Source organism: Scomber japonicus, chromosome 23, assembly GCF_027409825.1.
Source record: "Scomber japonicus isolate fScoJap1 chromosome 23, fScoJap1.pri, whole genome shotgun sequence".
NCBI classification, from domain to species: domain Eukaryota; kingdom Metazoa; phylum Chordata; class Actinopteri; order Scombriformes; family Scombridae; genus Scomber; species Scomber japonicus.
Window position 1 is genome coordinate 8,741,186 of NC_070600.1, and position 21,015 is coordinate 8,762,200.

Genomic DNA, 21,015 nt, shown 5'->3' on the forward strand with positions numbered 1-21,015 from the left:
ATTAGCTGCAAATCTTAGACTCGTCACTCATTCCTGATATCCCATCACTCACTCTTGATATTGTCCAATTCACCTATGAGGCTATGTTAAAGCTAGCTACGACTTGCGTTCGCGTCGAGTAATGCTTATAGGCTATTGTGGAAACTGACAGTGTTCTCCACTAGCGTGTCAAGAGACATTGGGGGCCAGGTTACGCGGTTCCATGGTGTAATGGTTAGCACTCTGGACTCTGAATCCAGCGATCCGAGTTCAAATCTCGGTGGGACCTGGTTTTTAAGAGGATGCCCAATTCCAGGATTGTCCACCACAGACTTAAATGAAACCCAACTTTGACCTGATATTGTAACTCACTCTTGATATTGTCCGGTTCTCCACAAAGAGCTGTGAGGACACATTTAAGAAAGTTGGACACGTGGTTCCATGGTGTAATGGTTAGCACTCTGGACTTTGAATCCAGTGATCCGAGTTCAAGTCTCGGTGGAACCTCCTCCACTGCGTCAGCTGCCAGATGCGCAGCAGTTTAGTCACTGTATTACTGGTAATGTCATGCAGTTACTGTGATTAGTAACATACGTGGTGCTATGAAATAGTTTGACACCTGTCAGATGAGACTGAGAAGTGGATCCACGGTGTAATGGTTAGCACTCTGTACTCCAGTGATCCGTGTTCAAATCTCCGTGGAACCTGGTAGTATGAGCAGGCAACGATTGTGGATTGTGGATTGTGGATTGAGGCTGTCTTGTGTCAGTTCCTATGAAGTTATACGGCAAACATGAGGAATATTTATAGCATCATCTTCAAACTGGTGCGAGTTGCTATGTGGATTCCGAATTGTAGGTCAGCACTTTAAGACACAGTCAGGATGGCCGAGCGGTCTAAGGCGCTGCGTTCAGGTCGCAGTCTCCCCTGGAGGCGTGGGTTCGAATCCCACTTCTGACAGCCTGCATTTTTCACAGCAACCAGTAGCACAATATTAGGGAAGAAAGATGTTGACCCGCAATGAGCGCTTGAGAGACAAGCCACAACCGACAGTGCCTACACCCTCATTCTGTGCGCGCAAAGCAATGCCTTGGCCAACAGTACCTGTGCTACTATGTGTTTGATGAACTGTAAAATGAGCATGGACGCGCTCTTTCAAAACATTGACTGAAAGAACATCTCCCACATCACCTCGTCTGCGAAAGGCACATGAGCTAGATATGCCAGGTTTGCACATGAGCTAGATATGCCAGGTTTATGTGTGTTTATTGACACTCAGACCTTGTCTGTAAAATTTGGATTTACATGACTTGGTAATGATTGAATCCTTTGTGGTTACTGTTCTTAATGTGGGATATTTGTATTATAAATGATAGCGAAATACCATGGCCATAGGCTAATATGGAAACTGACACTGTACTCGAGTCGGCTGTCAAGAGACATGGTTGGGTAGGGTTCGTGGTTCCATGGTGTAATGGTTAGCACTCTGGACTCTGAATCCAGCGATCCGAGTTCAAATCTCGGTGGAACCTGGTTTTTAAGAGGATGCCCCAATTCCAGGATTGTCCACCACAGGCTTAAATGAAACCCTCAATCTACCCAATCTCTCATCTCTCTCATACTTATATGTATATACAAGAATTGTTTCTATTCCTTGTATGTCATTTTTTGTATTCATGATTGTATATCATTTTGGTATTTATGGTTGTTATTTCTATCTATCAATCTATGTGGTGGGCGCTGAAGGGGAGTTCACCCGGGGCGCCTTACAAACTAGAACCACCACTGATCCGATCAGTGGATTAACCGTTTCTATAATTGATGACTAGTCGTCTATCAAAATCGTTGTTGCAGCCCCAATATGAAGCATTGTCTGGCTAGGTACATATGTATGACTTTGGCAGTATGAATTACTGGAAAATGCCTGTTCTAATAGTGCCCATCTGTGTAAGAGTTCAGTTATTAGATTGAATCTAAAGGCCTCATGAAAACGACTACATATATATTCATAATATATGACATATATACATAAAACACTATAAAGCTCTAAATGTAGTCTAGATAAAATAAGTTCTTCCAGCGAAATATAGAGTCAGGATGGCCGAGCGGTCTAAGGCGCTGCGTTCAGGTCGCAGTTTCCCCTGGAGGCGTGGGTTCGAATCCCACTTCTGACAACCATTCTCTTTATGTAATAGTTAGCTGCAAGAGAATAGTTTAGTCAATTTGGGAGAAGTTATTAAGGGACAATTCATGAAAATTAATAGCCAAAAAGCATTTCCCACAGCTATTCTTCTCCCTGAAAGCAGCACTAGCAATGTTCAATCTACCTGAAATGTCTGGTAGTCTACAGATGACAAATATTTATGTTTTATGTTCCTTGAAATAGACCAAATTTTTTATATAACTTGGATAAACATGAATAATGTATCATGAAATTAAAGTCTTGGTTAAAGTAGTTTTCAGGTGGAGCAGGTTTCTTTTTGTGATCCTCTGTGTCACTGGTTTCTCAAATATTCTGTAAAATGTGAATGATCACATTCAGTATGAGGATTCAATTTGTTATTATTGACCAATCTGTGGAGAAAAGCCATAACCACTGGAGGCAGCAGTATATAATATGTGCAGTATATAATAATAATCAACAGTTTTTCTGTTGTAAACATTATGCCATAACTTTGGGTTTTAAGTATATAATCATCCAGTAAATGTCTAGCTCCACTTGTTGCACAGTAGTTAAGTGAATCCATGGTGTAATGGTAACAAGAAGTTGTAGTTTGCTTGATATTCACAGCTTCATTTTTAAACTCAAAAGTTATATTTTGAACTAAATCTTTAAATTATATTGTGCTTCAAGACATCAGACACACATGCAAAATTATTTATTTATCAGTTAATAATGTGTAAAAATCTGGACTGCCTGTAAATGCGAGATTCCTCAAATTGTTGGTGCTGTTGAATGGTTGATAGTATATTCAGCATAACGAGCCACACCGAGAGCATGTAGTCTTTAACATGAACATTGGTAATTCCTTTCCTCTCGTGAACTTGATGACAAGCTGAAACAGGTAGTTATTCCTCTGTTATCCGTAATACAACACAGCAACACCGCAGCAGGTTGTAAGGAAGTCTGTGTGTGGGAGTCTGCGACGAGTAGACGGGTTAGTGAAAAAACCTGTTGTCAGAAGTGGGATTCGAACCCACGCCTCCAGGGGAGACTGCGACCTGAACGCAGCGCCTTAGACCGCTCGGCCATCCTGACGATAGTTCCATAACATTACACAACTGTTTCACTTTACACTACGCTTTTACACGTTATCAAGTATTAGTATTTAGTATTAGTATTGAGTTATGCGCTCGTAAAACTCAATAAAACTAATTGAGTTAAATAAACTCAACAAACCAATGGGTGACGTCACGGATGTTACGTCCATTTCTTATATACAGTCTATGGTAAAACTAGGTATTATTGGAGTGAGAGTCCGGAGCGCTCTCCATTACGAAATTGTCTTCCGGCTCACAGCGAGTGAAAATGTCTAGTCTACCTTAAAAGTTGCATGACACATGTAGCTGACGCTGTTCATTCATTTTTAATGTATTTCATGAAATTGATAGTCAGTGGAAAATATCATTAACTATATAATTAACTATAAAATGGATTGTAATTCAAGACCATCTCGTTCTTTGATTCATTTCCCTTTCATTTTACCCAGTTTTCACCTCCTGAGTTGGCTTGAAAATGACTAAACGTCGCCATCTATAGGGATTGTACCACTTTTAAGGTGGACCGGAAAAAGAAAGCCAACTTCAACTCTGCCGGTCCACCTGTTCAAATCTCCGTGGGACATGGTTTCAGTGATGCATGGCTCTACCAGTATACTGATATGATACGCGACCAACATACACGAGTTAATTTTGCAAGAGTCCGTCGCTATAGCTTACTACATTTCCTAATATATATGCTGTACGTTTACCAAAATGACTTGTGTTTTTTTATAGACTTACAGTCAGGATGGCCGAGCGGTCTAAGGCGCTGCGTTCAGGTCGCAGTCTCCCCTGGAGGCGTGGGTTCGAATCCCACTTCTGACAGCACACTTTTTTCACCACGCTGCGTCTCCTAGAGGTAAATTCCCATCCATACAAAACTTACAGTTTACTCTACCTGCTGCGGTGTTTCTATGTTGTATTATGGAGAACAGAGAACGGACTTCCCGTTTCATCTTGTACTAATAAAGTCCAGTAGAGGGCAGAAAAGACCAATATACAGTTTACTCACTGTCAGTGTGAATGTTATGCTTAATTTACTATCAACCACAGAACAGCACCAACAATGTGAGAAATGTCACATGTACACATTATTAACTGATTAATAAATAATAACTTTGCATATATGAATGTCATGTTTAAAATCAGAATATAATGATATGCATAAAGATTTAGTTAAAATATAAGAATTTTATATTAAAAAAGGATAAACAATAGATAAATGAATGATAGAAACGGAACAGGACTAAAAGTGACTTGCTCAACAATTCACAAAATAGCATGTAGATAAAAAAAATGCTATATTTATAAGCAATTGGTATTTTAATATAGAATAAATACATGAAAGATAAAATGAATACCTAAATAGATGATTTTTTAAAACTCTTTGTATTTCTATATTTGCAATACCGTCTACTCGATTAAAATACAGACACAGAAATTAATAAATGTAGACATAAATTAATAACATTTATTTATTTAGCGAAAAAATAATAATAAAAAGAAAAAAAACTTTATTTTGGACACATCTGCAGCAGGTCCATACCAATAAATATATAAATGTAAAATGTTCCTTTTTGTAAAAACAGTTAGTAGTAGTAGTAGTAGTAGTAGTAGTAGTAATAGTTTTTTTTAAATTGTAAGATGCCACGCTAAATCTAGACCACTTATTCATTTTAGAACTGTTTCATTCTACATACACATTGTATGTATATATGTATGTATGTATTAATACCTTAGATACAGTTTGAATACAGGAATTTTACTTGTAGAGTAGTAGAGTATTTCTGGTCTTGTTTGTGGTTGTGCTACATTTACTCCAGCTGGACATCTAGCATTTATCTGATCATTTAATTGTGTATTTATGTATTTGATTATTATTAATAAATTTAAGCTTTTTAAAAAACACTTTTTGTCATTCAGATCACATATGTGGTAAAAATCTAACTTGTGGTTAAAATAACAAACTGACTCAAAATCTTTTAAGAGGATGCAGTGTTTACAAACATTAAAACAGACATTTTACATGCTTCACCAAACTGTAAATGACATGAGGAGTCAATTTAAAAAACAAAACAAAACTGTAACACACTGTTCAGTGTGCCTGCTGATTGGTCAGTGTCCTTTCTGTCAATCAGGGGCGGGGCTTACAAACAGCTGTATGGCTATTAGCGACCTGATTGAAAGCCAACTATGAGCTCCACAAGCCTTGGGGCCCTTGCTCAGTCGTTCTTCCTCTCTCTCTCTCTCCTTCTCTCTCTTTCTCTTTCTTTTACCAGTGAATATTATCGTGTTTTTGGACAGCTGGACCTGAGGCTACTTCGTGACAATGTTTGACCTGAAGAAGAGGAACAGTTTGTCCCTGAAATGTAACCGTGACACGGAGGAGTTCAGACGGGTGGCGGTCAGACGGAAGGTCAAAGGTGCTGCAGGAGACTGTAACGCCACTTACACAGGTGACGGATATTTACCTTCCTGCTTGTCTCCACATTTGTATGGTACATATTCAGGCCTTTCTAAGAACTCACTTGATAAACAAGAAACACAAAATATCACATTTTTCTGAGTTAAATCCTTCATTTTCATAAATGACCAATACCTATACATGGGCCAGCCTCCATCTTCATTAACCAATAAGGCCCTAATTGTAACTAATTCTACAAAAAAAGCCACATAACATAATGATGGGTCTATATTGGCTAACATTGACTACATATCAAATAGAAATCTGTAGTTAAAGCTAGGAGGCAGACTAGCATAGGAAAGTTACAAGTTGTCCCACTCTGATGATTAAAGTAGTTGTTTTAGTGACTCAGTCTTCATTAATGGTTCATTTATAATGATTGGATACAAGTGGCCATTGTTTGTTTGATTGATTGAGTGTTTTCCTGTGTGTCAGGGAAGCTTTGTGTTTCCACGGAACTTTACACCCACAAAATCTTTAGCAGACATGGATTTATTATCTCATTGGGTAAATAAAAACACATGACCCTTCAACCTTTAAACAGTCATTAAAACCTGAGGATATCATCTTTAAAAAGCCCTCTTTGGCTCAAACTGCCATGAAAGAGGGGTGACCAGGGCAGCTGGTAAGAACATTAACTCTCATTTTTGTGCATGGCTTATATGAATAAATGGTATTTTAGTTCCCTTGTCAGCTTGTGAATGAAATGCCTTTTGTATGCAGCGCACAAGAATTTGAATTTTGTACGGCACAGCCTCTTAGCTTGTTGGATTACTCTACTGAAATCTCTTTCCCCTGATTCAGCCTGGACTTTGCCTGTGTGTCTTGAGACCGGCATTTGACAATCCCTCACACACACACACACACACACACACATACATACACACACAAAGCCTTACTGTTCACTCACTGAGAGAGAGCAAAGCGATCTGTTTAGACTTTGACTAAAGTATAAGTCTCTTTTGCTCCAATGGTACTATCAGATTCAGGATTCAACAGTGTCGTGCATCACTATGACCTATATAATGGAGATTATTCTTTGGCTTGGTGTGAGGCTTATCAAGACATGGCAAGAAAGGGCAGCATAAATTGAAACAAGCATGACTTTTAAACACAAAGTTATCAGTGATTTTTAATAAGCGAAATGGTTAAAACATGAAGGAGAATAACTTTCCTTTATTCTGCATTAAAAAAATCAGAGCATAGAGGCTGGCAGTTGATTCACATTTACAGTATGTTTAGGATCCACTTTAAAAACAAACTTTAGTTGACATTTTGGGAAAATATGCCTATTTGGATTTTTGTGTCTGTCCAATTAAATGTGAAGCAATCAGCAGATGGTTAGCTCCACTTAGTATTAAGACTGCAAACAGTGGGAAAGTGCTATCTTAGATTTGACTGAAGGCAAATGATTAGTCAATGGACAGCTGTTTTGGTAGTCAATTAGTTGTAATTTTTATGTAAAAGTGCCCAAGTTCTCTGGTTCCAGGTTTTTAAATGTGAATATCTTCTGTTTTCTTTACTTCTCTTTGATATTGAACCATATCTTTGGGTTATGGACCATTGGATGGAACAAAACATGACTTTTGGGAAAGAGTGATCAAGATTTTTATTTTTCAAATAAAAAAACAAATCTGCTAACTGATCTTAATCCAGAGAATCCAGAGAATAATTGACAGATTAATGGATAAAGCTCATCGATTAACACATTATATCTGTTTGTTTTATCTGAAGTTTCAAAAAAAGACGAGCTGTATGCAGTGATTTATTCTTTAAAATCGCTTCAACCCATCGCAGTTTTTTGGAGAGGAAAAAAAAAAAGCTGTCAACATGTAGCCCTTTTAATATAGTCTTTGTTATCCACTCCAGTGTTTGTTTGTTTTTTTTTTACTCCTAAATGTGAGTGTTTGGTGTCTAGAAAGCATTTTGTAGGAGTAATGGTACTCAGCAAGTGTTAAATTTTTCCACTGACATAACTTATAAGACTAGGGTGGTTAGACTGTGTGGCGAAAAGACAGAAGTGAGAAAGCAGAAGTATTACCCTGTTGAGAAAGTACACATGACCGACAAACCTCTCACACTTCAGCAAAGCCAGGAGTAAACTGGAAAGCTTCACTTGGTTATTCAAGTAGTGGATTATCTTACATAAGAAAACGCAGGTAAGAAACTAATCTGTTACACAATTTGAATGAAGTAAGTTGTTTGAAGGGTGGAGGTCAGTTAGGATGGCTATCGTTAAGATTTGATCGATACTCCTTCCCTCAGCAATACTCGGTTTAGTTCTTTACCCGTACTCTTATCAGTTGTTTCTCAACTAAAGACCATGTTTTTAAAAAATCTATTATTTACAAAAAGTATAAAGTTAGAAAGGGATAAGAATTGGATTCATATTTTAAATATAACAATGCTGTATTGTAGAGGAGCATCAATAATGTTTAGAACAGCAAGTCACTTTAAAAACTCAGTAAAGGCTCACTGGAAACTAATCTAATGTCAAAGTTTAGAAAGAAGAGCTGTCTGCAGTTACCACTGGTTTGTCTCAGCCTGTAGTTGACAACAATTAACTGTTTAGCTTAGTTTGTCACATTCCTTTAAACTAGCTAAGTTACATACAGACAGCTTTCATTCTAGGTTGTTTTATCACAGTGTACTTTAAGCCTAATCAGCACACTGTGGCTGTGTAAAACATACTGGCAGTGGATGGAGACTGCAGACAAAGCAGCTGAAAATGTCATAATCATTTACATGACTATGCTGGTTGAACAAGTGGTACTCTGATTGGCTTTTTATTCATGAAGCTTTTACTGCACCTACAGTAATGAGCATGGTTACTGTCAACTCATTTTCACTTCACCTGTTTCACTGCCTCCACACACGTGGGGGGGTGTGGGGGGGTGGGGGGGGGGGGGGGGTGAAACCGACACAAAGCAAAGGTGAGAACTGAGAAGAGAAGCCGGCTGCAGTGCAACCATAAGTTACACCAAAACGCATAAAAGAACCAACCTTAAAATATATACTGCTGTTTTAATTACGTGTGACTTTATAACGTAAGTATTTGTCAACAGCTCAAAAAAAGGAAGACGTCTGAATCATCATCATCTTGAAACGGTTTAGGAAATGTGTGTGGTATTCCAGGACTCTGCAAAACAGACTAATCTGTGGGTTGATTCTTAAAAATACATTGCCTGCAGTAATGTCTTGTTCAAAAATAGTGTTTTTTAATGGAAAAAATGTGTCAAAATTCCACATTTTAGGGAAATACGTACAAGACCTTCATATATTTCTAGTTGTTGTAACAGTGCAAAAACAATAAAATTACATTTGATGTTTTAAGTATTTCCCCCAGTGTAATTGTGATAAAGCCTTAGTGAAGAGAAGAAAATATTGCCCTCCAGTGTGAAGGAAAAAAGGTTTTTCATATTCACGTGCATAATAACTGTATTCATTTCTTTTGTAGTGAACAGTGGAGTGTGTGGCTCATACAGCTGTGGACGTGCTCGTGACAGAACTCAAACAAACTCTAAACTCGGTGTCGGGGAAGAGGTTGACAGAAGTCCAGCTAAGAGATCACCCTCCAAACCAGAAGGTAGGCTTGTACATCCATAACCCAATCGATAAATACCTTCCACACTAAGTCTTTTAATGTAGTGTGGAAGATGTAGAGTGTTCTTGTCATTATTATTCAGTAGATCCCTTCTTATTCTTTCAGATCACAGCTTGTCTTCACTCTGTAGTGCTACTACACTAACCAGACCTCAGACTGAAATCATAAAAGATCCAATCGTAATGTTTTCTCTCCTCAGTGCCTCCTAAACCCGCTCATCTCCAGAGTCCTTTGAGCGCAGAGCAAGGTCAAGCTCACAGTCCCACTACAGGAAAATTCCTACTTCCGAAAGTTAATGGCACAGAAGATCAGAGTCCTAACCGAAGCTATGGAGTGCCTTTTTCCTACCTCAGCCCAGCACAAAACTGTCAAGGCTCCCCAAGTCCTGTGAGAATAGGGGGTTGCAGTTTTTTGAATGGAGAACAACTGAGCCCTGCCAGACATCCTCAGGGGATTCCAATTCTTGCGGGCAGTCCACTGTTAGGATCTCCGAGTCCAGGCAAAAGAGGCATTCAGAACTGTAGCCCATTGAGGGAAGGAGGGCATAGCCCCGCTAAATTGTCCCCAAGAAACTATAGCGGTCTCATAGGAAAACTGCGGACCCCCAGTCCCATTCAGGGAAAGATGGGGAGCTACAGCCCTGCCAGGAACTCTAAATCCTGGCTGGGACTACACAGAATTCCAAGCAGCAAGACGGAAAGACAGGAGAAGATGGCAGGGAAATCTTTGAGTGTGCCCGACTTGATCGTTTACTTGGAAGAAAACAGGTTTGGTTTTTAGTTTGGTTAATTTGTGAAGTGTTGTATAGCACAATATATAATCCAGTAATTTGAAGGACTACTTGAATTTCTAGTGACTAAATGCACTTTGTTTCTCCAGAATTCCCACTGAAAAAACGGAACGCTCACCACTGAAACCGCTACAAACACCCAACTGCTGTGGGCCTGCCATCACCATCAAAGCACCTGCTAACCATAGACTCAACCATACTACAAATAAAGCAGTTCCTCTTTTGTCAAGCTATGGTAAGGAGCACTCGCCAGGACAAATGAAAGGGCTAGTACTGGAGAAAGAATGTGCAGTATTAACTGTGACGGATTTTAATGACAAAACGGAAGAAAGAAAGATACATGCAGGATTTGGCTCCAGGTCTTCCTGCAAATGGACAGCGGCAACTCCAGAAGATGGGAAGATTCACAAGGAGTCTAAAGCTGAACAGAGTGACGAGAAGGAGGAGGAGGAGGAGGAGGAGGAGAGGAAAGAGAGTGGAGGAGATGAACCAAAAGAGGAAGAAACCAAAGAGCAGAAATTGTTCAAGATAGCCAATGAACTCCTGCAGACAGAGAGAGCCTACGTGGTTCGTCTCAACCTTCTAGACCAGGTAAGTGGGATGTTCTGTTTGTGGCTCAATAAAAAATGAAAATGTACTCGATGCTAAAAAGTTTGCACTGCAATGTGGGGCTTGTTTTTCAAATGTTTGGGAAGATGTGGATTAACAATTTATTGTTAGGTACAGATACACAAATTCTTGTTTATCAGGCACATCAGATGTCATTTACCTACATTCTTTTCTACATTTTTTTTTTTTTTGTGTAAAAGCTCAATAGCAAGAGAAATAATTGAGCATGTTCTGCCCCTCTAACTTCCACCACAGGTCTTCTGCTCACGCCTAACAGAAGAGGCAGGTCGAGGCTCATTTCCTCCTGAGGTGATAAAGAACATCTTTTCCAACATTTCCTCCATCTACTCCTTCCACAGCCAGTTCCTGCTGCCTGACCTGGAGAACTGTATCAGCCACTGGTGGGTGTTCACGCAACAAATACAGACAACTTTGAAAGGATATAACACTGCCCAGTACAGCATTGATGTATTTTCCTGGATGAAAAGATTATGGTTATTTTCCCATTTGCTGTGTAGCTGTGTATAAAACTTCTGTTATTGTTTATGTGATTGGAAAATTAAAGCTAAGAGTCAGCACGTTATCCTCATTGTCATTGTGTCTGTTTAAAGCCAAAGTGCTGGAGTAACAAAGTGACAACAAATACATGTCATTGTCCAAAGACTAATGGACAGGAGCTCTGTAGATCCTTGACCTGCCCTCTTCCACCAAATCCAGGTGTGAGAGTCCAGGCCTGGGTAATGTTCTGCTACCACATGCACCCTTCCTGAGGATGTATGCCGACTATGTCAGGAACTTCGACCAGGCCATGGAGCTGGTGAGGACGTGGTCCGAGCGCTCCTCTGCCTTCAGATGCATCATCCAGGATATAGAAGTAAGACATGTTCAGCAGGGTATAGTTCAGTCATTATACTTCAAAATCAGCAAGGTGTAATGTGTGTGTTGTCCTGCTTTTAGACTCAGGAGGTGTGTGGCAGCCTGACTCTGCAGCATCACATGTTGGAACCGGTCCAGAGGGTCCCTCGCTATGAGATGCTGCTCAGTGATTACTTGAAGAAACTGCCCAAGGACAACCCAGACTACGAGCCGGCTCAGAGTGAGTATACCACACATATCAATAATCAAGTATATCAAATATTTCAGATCAGAATTTTTAAAGGCAGACTGTCCACATTTGTCTACCAGTATCCTTATTGTGAGTCGGATGTGTCAGACTTTGATGGTGTCTCTTTCCTGCCTGTCTGTGAAAGCTCATTATATCTGTAATGAACAGTGTGAACCTTTCACTGTGTCTCTACCCACAGAATCCTTGCAGACAATTTCCATGGCTGCCACCCACTCAAACAGCGCCATCCACAAAGCTGTACGTTATCATAACACAACACATAATGTACTATTGTTTTAAGTAAGATTTCACCGTTGTCACAAACCTCATATTGTATGGTATTGTTTTTTTTAACAATTGTGGTATTTTGCTTCGGATGAATATGTCATTTCGAATGCAACGGCAGCACAGTTGAGGTTAAAACTATGGTTGGCTTATTTAATATGGGAGAAATGTGCATCTTTGTCATTGTAATAATAAATCTAAATACAATGTTTTATGGTTTATGTGCCTGTATTTTCTATAACAATTTTTGGAACAAACATTTCCATATAAAGCTACGATTGACTCCATAAAGATCAGTTTTTAATCGACTGTATCTTTCTCTCCCTCTAGGAGAGCCTGAAGCGGCTGCTGGAGATCTATGAGATGGTCGGAGAGGAGGAGGTGGTTAACCCGACCAATGAGTTTCTCAGGGAAGGTCGTCTGCTCAAGCTCGCTGCTAGGAACACATCTGCCATGGAGAGGCACCTCTTCCTGGTTAGACCATTGATTTGTATGAAGGAACAGATGCTGATACACTACATAGTGGGACATTTTTGTTGAGACAGTGAATAAAACTGAGAATGTAATTTTAAAAAACTACTGTTACTGTTCATAAAGATTATTTATTTCCCACAGTTCAACAACTTTCTGCTGTGCTGCAGTCCAAAGTTCAGCCTAGTTGGGCAACGTTTTACGGTTCGGTGCAGGATCGGAGTGGATGGCATGCAGGTGCAACAGACCACCAACGAAGACCACTTATACACCTTCCAAGTGTCTGGGACTGAGAAGACCCTTGAGCTACAGTCCAGGTGTGTGCGTGGTACATGTCTGCCTTATCATGACAACTAGCTAAACATTTGAAAAATATAATTAAATTAGAGTAAAATGGAAGTGAGAGCATCTTCATCTTCAGTCACAAATAGATACATAGGGTAAAGGGCATGGTTTGATGAGTTTGAGTTTGATGTAAAAGTACTCAAAAAATAACACATTGAACACAAGATATGAATAGGGAAAATATTTTTTTCTTTTTTCTTTACTTGGTCTGTGGCCTATCTTTCTAAAGTTTTTGGTGTTGATCCAGACCCTGGAGCACATCCAAGAATTGTGAGATAACTTCTACACTTACCGAAACTGTGAATGTATTTTAAACCTGCTGTCACCCATGTGCATAATCAGCTTGTGTTATTAATTAAACATGAAAGTGCATTTCATGTAATATTAAATGTAATTCTTTGCTTTGTTTTTATCCCAGCTCTGAACAAGATCGAGACGAGTGGATAAAGGTACCAGGGTGTTTTGTATTTAATGTTTTTTTGCAGCACGTAAAATGTTACAGGGATTAGGAAAAGATTCAATAGTGTCAGCTAAGTTTTCTAAAGCAATGTTTTTCTCCAGGTGATTCAGGAAGCAATCGATGTGTTTCAGAAGAAAAATGAAACCTTCAAGTTGGCCTCAAAGGAGTTGAATGTGGAAGAACCAGTGAGTAGTTACTATGGGGAAGTGGGGTCATACAGGGTTTGTGTGTATTTATAATCTTTTTTTTTTAGAATAACACAGTAAGATTATGAAACATTTGAACTGTGCTTTACAGACAGATGAACTCGGCCGACGTGCCCCACGCTGGATCAGAGACAACGAGGTGACCATGTGTATGAAATGCCAGGAGCCTTTCAATGCGCTGACCAGGAGAAGACATCACTGCCGAGCCTGTGGCTGTGTGAGTCACATGATAAACTTTAGCTTCGTATGAAACACATAACACAGACTAAATCTAACAAGGACAACTCAGGAGTGATGGTTTCTCTGCTCCTCCAGGTGGTGTGTTGGAAGTGTTCAGACAACAAAGTGGCTTTACAGTATGATGGTAATAAGCTGAACAAAGTGTGTAAAGCCTGCTACTCCATCCTGACTGCACAAAGAGTGGAGAGGGTGGACAGCAAGAAGAAAAGAGTACTGGAGGTGAGTCTTGTGTGTTTTTAAACCTACTGAAAATATTTTAAAAGTACAAATTCTTCAGTAACAGCATTGTATTTTTTTGTATGCGTGTTCTCTCCCAGTTGGAAGCATCTCCAGTTTGCAGTGAAAGTGAAATGAGCGGCTTCCTGCAGTATGGTGACAACCCCAAGACTCAGCAACGAGTGTGGTCTGTTATTACCAGGACCAAGCCTCCAGTCCTCTACCTCTACGCTGCTGCACAGGTAGGGATCTCTGTGATAGACAACAGTGTCAGTGTAACTTCCACATACTCTCTTCTGTCTGTATTTCACTGTTACTTGCGTATGCATGTGATGTTGTCATACACAGATGTCACCACAGCAACCACCTGACAAATGTGCAACAGTCAGCATCTGCCATCATGCAATCATATGGGGCGGGGGAAAGGAAACACTGTGCTGCTGTGTATACAACTTCACACACCGACTTGTTTGAGTCAGCCAAACGCTACATGGTTTTTAAAGACATGATTGATTTTATCATCAGCAAAAAAATCTGCTTTGAATCTGGATCAGGTGCCTCCAGTATATGCCCTGAGGCTTTGTTTTACATTACTTCCCAACTGCCTGGCTTCATATAGATACTTTTAAGAGACAAATTAAATGATAAACCAACATAAAGTATAAAATTACCTCAGTTCCATACTCATCAAATCATTCAGTGACCCCTCGTGCCCTGTGTGGAAGACTCTTTTTAAAGGTGTATTTCTTTTTTTGAACTTCTCTGATATGTCTAAAACCTTTTTTCTATCACTTTCATTCATCGCCAGGATGTGAAGCCCCTTACCACTATACCTCTACTGGGCTGCAGTGTGGAGGATTCCCCTCAGGAGCTCCAGAGTCAGTCCTGTTTCTGTCTAAGCCAATCCAAAACCACCCACGTGTTCACCTGCGAGGGGCCTGACCTTAAACAGCGTTGGCTGGCTGTTCTAAAAGCTGCTGTGACAGGCATCATGCCAGCATGTATACTGGCTGACCCTGAAAACGGCATGAATGAATCCAGATGTGGCATTAATGATAATGTCAATGATACAAGTGTCTGTAGCGGTAAAACCACACCTAAATGTTGTATATTAAGCTCTATATAAAGTATTCATGTATGTTCACACATCCTGAAACATGGATAATGTAGAAGTGAAGCTCAGGAAAACAAAGGTTGTTTATATGCAATATTCAAACTGAGAACAGTGTTTTTCTTAAGTGTCAACGCGCTTTATTTCTGAAATGGATTACAGTAAAATAAATAAAGAGAAGGTGTTTTAACATGAGCTGGACTATTCCTTCAACTACACACGTTTACTTCAGCTTTGTACAGGTTGTCTAAGGTGCCATGTGATGTGTGAAAATGTGCTCACGGTTGTTTGTTTTTTTTACAGCTGACGGTCCAACACAGAATTGCAGTGATACACAGAGGCTTTACAGGATCACTATCGCCTTATAAAACACATTCAGCTGATCCCATTTCTTCACAGATGATGTTACAGCAATTGAATATTTACACTCAAAACAATTTACAGCTAAGCAACAAACTATAAATAAAACAATAAATAACAAATTAAATATATAAGAATGAGTAGTGTTAAACAGAAAATGACAATAACCTTTAAGTCTAGAGTATTATATCTTTTTTAAGTGTTGGGCACAAAGCCCAGTGAGTAACCAAAGCACCAAACATCCTTTTCAGGAGCAAGTGAACACCATGATTGACGTGAAGTGATGTTAATTCAATGTGATATTAGCTTTTTTTCTTTTCTTCTTTTTTAGCACATTTATGTAACAGGTCAGACTATTCCGTGTGGTAATGGTCACTAAATTTTAGAAATTCAGAATTCTGAAAAGCAAGACTGCCTTAACAAAGGAGAACATTTGTTCAAAGCTGTATTAATTAGTATTTTTTCATAGTAATAACGACTAATGGCTGTGAAAGCTAGTTGTTTTGCTTTTATGAGGCATTTACTTCGTAGTTCAATCTCACAATCATTGTTCTTTGATTTAAGAAAAAACTTCCCTAAAAACATGGTGTTTGATAACTGCCATCTAGTGGCCTAATTTGATTAATGCAGCTGTATGATTCTATCCCTTTAACCATTAACAAAAAACAGACAACAAACAAAAGTCTAGTTTCTTTTCCCACTTGTGTGTTTCCCTCTGCATTAAGACAACTGCTCTGCTTGTTGTAAAGGGAGCTAAAATATGTGTCTCTATGATGTGCTTCATAAACGTCCAGAGCTTAAAAGTGTTTTTTTTTTTTTTTTTGTATTAGCTGTTACAAAAAATCACCTTAGTTTCTATGAATTAAGAGAATCAACTGGAGTTGTTAGCTCTGTCTTCATCTTGATGCAAGTGCTGAAAACACAACTGGAAAAAAGCATAAAAGACTAAACAGTTCTGAGTCTTTGTAACAGCTTATTACTCTGATCTGCAGGCCCAGCTGACAGTCAGGGAGCAATATGCCTCTATTCAACCTCACCTTTGTCTGTTGGACATCATTTGAAAATCTGATTTGGTTTCAGCTCAGACTAAAAGTGATTAGCCTTAACATTAAAAGGAAATAAACTGATAGGGCAAAATCCATCAACTGGTCGTTTGTTGCATTAAGTGTCACTTAAACAGCAGTGTGTACAGACATAGGCGGTTTGACCTGCTAGTAATCACATGATATTTTTCAAAGAAGGAGGTACTGATTTGGACATAGAGGCTTAAAATTTGATGTTTAAATCCAGCACTTGATACAAGGATAGCAACACTGGTACCCCATATCACACATACGCTGACACACTGTACATAAAGAAAAGAACAGGATTATTTACAGGAAGGCTACCTCTCTTTCACTCTCACACTCCACCTCTTCTGTTTTGTTCATCCAGTACAGTTTGGACCACTTAAATATTTCTTCTGTTATCTTCATCTTCTGTTTGGACCTACCATCCATGGCCTTCAAACACAACTGACTGCTCATTGTTGAAATGCTGCAGCTGTATCAAGTCACCCAGTTGAGCTTCGAGATGACCACATGTTACTGAAGCCATCAGGTTGTGAATGAGCAGAACCACAGAACCACAGGGAGATATACAACGAAAAAAAGTTATGCCAGAGATATTTCTGGAGGCTCAAATTACTCCTGGAGACTCCAAGAAACCAGTAGTGCAGCACTCAGAGCTGGCTCAAGACTTTTACAACCAGCAGTGATGAAAGGTGGGAAACCGGCCGTCTGTCGTCTCTCAGCTGCAGCAGAGCTGCTCCGACACTAGCAGGGTGTCATAGCCATAAATCTCCAGCAAATGGAGGAGGAAGAGCCTGTCTCCGTGAGGATCAAGGCCCATGGCCCTCACACTCTCCTGGGTCAGTGTGGGATCAGGGCTCCCTGCCACCTCGCTCAGGGTCTGGAAAATCCTGTTGTTCTGCTCCAGGAAAAACCTGGGCAAGTTAAAATTGAGAAGAAAAGTGAATCAGTTGCATTAAGTTGAGATTTTCTTACAACTAAATTTAACTGTATACCCTTGAAATTGACTTTTTCAGCCTTGTTTTGTTCCCCTTGTCCTGTATAAACTCTTCCTCACTTAACCACAGTCTGCATTTCGTGTCTCTATGCTGAGCAGTGGCAGCGATGACATCAAGAAAGCACAGGAAAATGATCACAAATCTGCTCTTTGTGGGATGTAATAACTGGAGCGACCGTGGGAGGAGGAGGAGGAGATAGGTCAGAGGGATTTTGTCAGGCTCATTACCTCTTGGATTCAATTTTAAATTTCTAAGCTGCCACTGTGCTGACTGTTTTTCCCAGGATCCTCATAAAAGGATGAAGTCGTGTCTGCTGTGTGCACAGTGGTTTATCAGTGGTTACCACTCCACAGGCTGGTTAAATGAGTCATTTTGTACTTACAGAATAAAGAGATCCTCTTCACTGGACACACAGTCTCCATTCTCCTCCTGGGAGTACAGCAACATCTGCCTACACACCCACAAACACACAATAATACACTTTATTTCTAGCAGTTCTTGTGAAAACCTACAGGATACAATGGACTGATTTATACCAAGTTATTTATTTAATGTACACTTGATAGTTATTTGCCTTAGCTAGTTAACTAAATTGAGAACTAGTGCAATGTTTGCTGTCTTATGAGGCTATACTCTCAGTGGAGTGTTACTGGATCACATGACATTTGCATCAACTTGAGACCTTGAACTTATTTATTAATATGTGTTAGTCTTCTTATAGGCTTTGCTGAGTATGTTATAGCTCATGTTTTTCTGAGATGATCTTTTCTTGTCTCTTCTCCTGTGCATGAGCATGTGAATAGTGTGATATTCCCATTGTACCTACCTCTGCTCGGTGAGTTTGCGATATTTCTCCCTGTCTGCAGTGCTGAGACGTAGCAGCGGCTTCAGCCCGTCTCTGTAGGTCTTTACATTCTGATTGTCTACATACACATCATAGAGATCTTTCTTCTCCTCAAAGATCTTCTCAGTAGTGCCTAAACATAGAAACACACACCGGATCACTCGTTGTATGAGTCAGACCAAATAACCTGGCGATGCCCTCTTTCACTGGGCTTATCACAAAAGTTAAGCATGTTTCAAGCATCCACTTACATGCTACGTAGGAAAGCTCATTCTCCAGGGCGCTGATATCGGCCACATTAACATAGAAGAAGGGGCGGAACTCGGGCACGGCCACGCCCACCCCGGGAATGGAGATGTTTGCCAGGCAACAGCAGCAGTACACTGAAAGGGAAGAGGAGGTGGAGGGTGAAATTAGAAAAAAAGTGATGCATGAGTGTGGGAGAGAAAAAGAGCAAAACAGGATGTGAATGTGCAGACATGTGGGCTGTCTAACAGTGATACAGCTGGAAAGGAACTGCATTTACATTGATGTAAAATTCCCAGATGTAATAAATTAGTAAAAGACACAAATGCACTACAATGAGACTGTAAGATTAGTTGTCACTCTGATTCAAAATCTTTTTTATAATAATCCAGATGTTTCTCACCCCTGTAGCAGACCACACCCACAGGTGGTGGGGAGAAGATGAGGATGCGTCGGCGGAGTAGCGCCAGCTTCCACAGCACCATGATCTGTTCCCCAAAGAAGCGGATGAACTGGGACATACAGCCGGCTGGGTGGGTGATCTGGACACAAAGGCACGCAAGGTTACTGAGCAACTTATATGGTGTACAGGGTTGGGAATTGTGGTCACATTTTTTTAAAAGATGCAGCATCAACAAATAAGCTCTGTAAATTTGACTCTCAGTGATCAAGGATATAGAAAAAGTTGTAGTCCCTCCTACCTTCATTTCAGGATGCATGCTATGGTTGATTGCAGCTCCCCAAGCGTTTGCCGGACATGTAGTAACAACACAATCGCCACTAGGGGGCAGAAGAGCTCTCTTGTCCTCATAGAAAGCTTCCAAAGGAGAGTAGTGGCCAGGGGACTGAAGTTGGAGCCTGGGCAGAGGACAAAATGACATCTAATTAGGGCTGCAACTAAAGGTTATGTTCCTTACTGAACATTTTCTTAGTCTGGTCTATAAAATGTCAGAAAACGATAAAAAATGTTGATCATCATCTCACAAAGCATCATTAAATGTCTTGTTTTATTCCGACCAATAATCCACAACTCAGAAACCAAAAAATACTCACACTTAAAAAGCTGGAACTGCAGAATTTTAACATTAAAAAAAAAAAAAAAAAAAAGCTAATGTCCTCAGGCTGGTGCTATCATGCGCCCCTTAGGAAAACAAACTGCTATCCTAATTCCTCCATTCCTTCTGCTCTCACGCTGCTAAATGCTGGCAGTAGACATTGAAATGTAGGTCACCTCCTTTAAACTTGTGTGGACTGCAAGTGTTTTTCCCTGAAGTTTGTGTTGTTCTGTTGTTGTTACCTCCTGAATCCTCACGTAAGCCTCCATATATGTGGCAACCTGATGGTGACGGAGTATGTCTGCTGCTTGTGTTTTTGTACCCATACGTTGAATTCTGCTTCTAGATTGAGTTTTATTCATGTGGACTGGGTAGATTGTAAAACTGTATTGCCCTTCTAGAAAAAAAATAAGTCGTCTGATTCTGAACCTGAAAACAATTATCAAAAATAGTTGTTTAAATTTCTTCGGATCAACCAATTTGGGTATTTTTTCCCCAACATAAATATTCAAAAGGACAAGCGAACTCCTTCATCAAAGAGAGCCATTTTGATCTTAAAATGGAAAAATACAACTGTGACTAATCTATGCAGATATTGTGGAACAAATAATCAGCTGCAGCTCTTTGTAATACAAATGAATTTGCCTCTCTCTCTTGAAACCCTCATTCAGTAACAACAGACTGCACTGCCACCAATGTGCAGCAATATAAGAGCTGGATGTCAATCAGAGAGAAATTATGCAAGCAAGTAAGCTGGATCCTTGTTATGGAAATATAAAAGGGGCTATTTTTTTGTTATTTGTTCTTAAGGAGTACTTAAAATATGTGAGTTTCCGTGTGGTTTTCCAACCTGGTTTGCTTGTTGATAAAGTTTCAACTAAAGCTAGGATACTATCCAAGTAGTGTTACAAGTAACTATTAATATATCTTTTTTGAATTTAATTTTTACAATTTATAGTTTAAAATGTGAGAAAGGTGGCGTTTTAAGTTGGCAGAGTTCCACTAGCTACCATGACCAGGAGAAGAAAAATAACAGACAAAGAAAAGAAGGAAGAGAGAGAGAGAGAGAGAATAAAGAGAAAAGTATCTATACATTCCTGTCACTTCACGAACAACAGCTCTTTATATAAGAAACAGACTACGACGCCATGGCAGTCAGCAGAAGTGGAATCTGGAGCAAGCTACATGAGAATGATGAGTAAAGGAGCATGACCGCTGCATGACTGGAGGCCAGGAGAGGCCAGAGTGTGGGAACTGTGGTGGAGGAAAGCACAGAAAGGGAGGGAGAGACTATAG

The 21,015-nt window shown here is 39.8% G+C and overlaps 2 protein-coding genes and 7 non-coding genes across 10 annotated transcripts in view; 7 read left to right on the forward strand and 2 right to left on the reverse strand.

The window, feature by feature from the left end:
* Nucleotides 1-21,015, reverse strand: part of LOC128353349 (DENN domain-containing protein 11-like) — a 252,134-nt gene that overhangs the window by 226,219 nt on the left and 4,900 nt on the right. Inside the window, exons 4-9 of one of the 2 annotated variants that reach the window (XR_008320855.1) lie at nt 19,366-19,522; nt 19,068-19,206; nt 18,670-18,801; nt 18,401-18,551; nt 17,957-18,025; nt 15,616-17,490 (exon numbers count right to left, since the gene is read on the reverse strand). Coding sequence is in view for 1 of the 2 variants with exons in the window: in XM_053314040.1 (XP_053170015.1) it covers nt 17,295-17,490; nt 17,957-18,025; nt 18,401-18,551; nt 18,670-18,801; nt 19,068-19,206; nt 19,366-19,522 (844 nt within the window). In the remaining variant the exon portion in view is untranslated. Of the gene's footprint in view, nt 1-15,128; nt 17,491-17,956; nt 18,026-18,400; nt 18,552-18,669; nt 18,802-19,067; nt 19,207-19,365; nt 19,523-21,015 lie in introns of those variants that run through there. The other variant, XM_053314040.1, reaches the window with a different exon arrangement.
* On the forward strand, nt 197-268 carry trnaq-cug (transfer RNA glutamine (anticodon CUG)). The gene has a single exon. It is a non-coding gene; the product is annotated as a tRNA-Gln (tRNA).
* trnaq-uug (transfer RNA glutamine (anticodon UUG)) lies at nt 415-486 on the forward strand. Its single transcript has one exon. It is a non-coding gene; the product is annotated as a tRNA-Gln (tRNA).
* On the forward strand, nt 857-939 carry trnal-cag (transfer RNA leucine (anticodon CAG)). Its single transcript has one exon. It is a non-coding gene; the product is annotated as a tRNA-Leu (tRNA).
* Nucleotides 1,440-1,511, forward strand: trnaq-cug (transfer RNA glutamine (anticodon CUG)). Its single transcript has one exon. It is a non-coding gene; the product is annotated as a tRNA-Gln (tRNA).
* Nucleotides 2,071-2,153, forward strand: trnal-cag (transfer RNA leucine (anticodon CAG)). Its single transcript has one exon. It is a non-coding gene; the product is annotated as a tRNA-Leu (tRNA).
* On the reverse strand, nt 3,156-3,238 carry trnal-cag (transfer RNA leucine (anticodon CAG)). The gene has a single exon. It is a non-coding gene; the product is annotated as a tRNA-Leu (tRNA).
* Nucleotides 3,983-4,065, forward strand: trnal-cag (transfer RNA leucine (anticodon CAG)). The gene has a single exon. It is a non-coding gene; the product is annotated as a tRNA-Leu (tRNA).
* Nucleotides 5,570-15,514, forward strand: LOC128353532 (FYVE, RhoGEF and PH domain-containing protein 4-like). Its single transcript, XM_053314227.1, has 17 exons — nt 5,570-5,696; nt 9,162-9,290; nt 9,508-10,075; nt 10,188-10,689; nt 10,963-11,108; nt 11,425-11,581; nt 11,665-11,803; nt 12,012-12,070; nt 12,428-12,571; nt 12,713-12,885; nt 13,332-13,362; nt 13,475-13,558; nt 13,671-13,796; nt 13,895-14,038; nt 14,137-14,277; nt 14,844-15,120; nt 15,450-15,514. The coding sequence occupies exons 1-17, from the start codon at nt 5,570-5,572 to the stop codon at nt 15,512-15,514; spliced, it is 3,012 nt and encodes a 1,003-aa protein (XP_053170202.1).

Bases quoted from the DNA above. Each gene is read 5' to 3' on its own strand.
- LOC128353532 (XM_053314227.1), top strand. From the start codon at position 5,570: ATGTTTGACCTGAAGAAGAGGAACAGTTTGTCCCTGAAATGTAACCGT. The intron at 11,109-11,424 runs GTGGGTGTTCAC...CACCAAATCCAG, and splicing joins GAGAACTGTATCAGCCACTG to GTGTGAGAGTCCAGGCCTGG. The intron at 12,572-12,712 runs GTTAGACCATTG...TATTTCCCACAG, and splicing joins TGGAGAGGCACCTCTTCCTG to TTCAACAACTTTCTGCTGTG.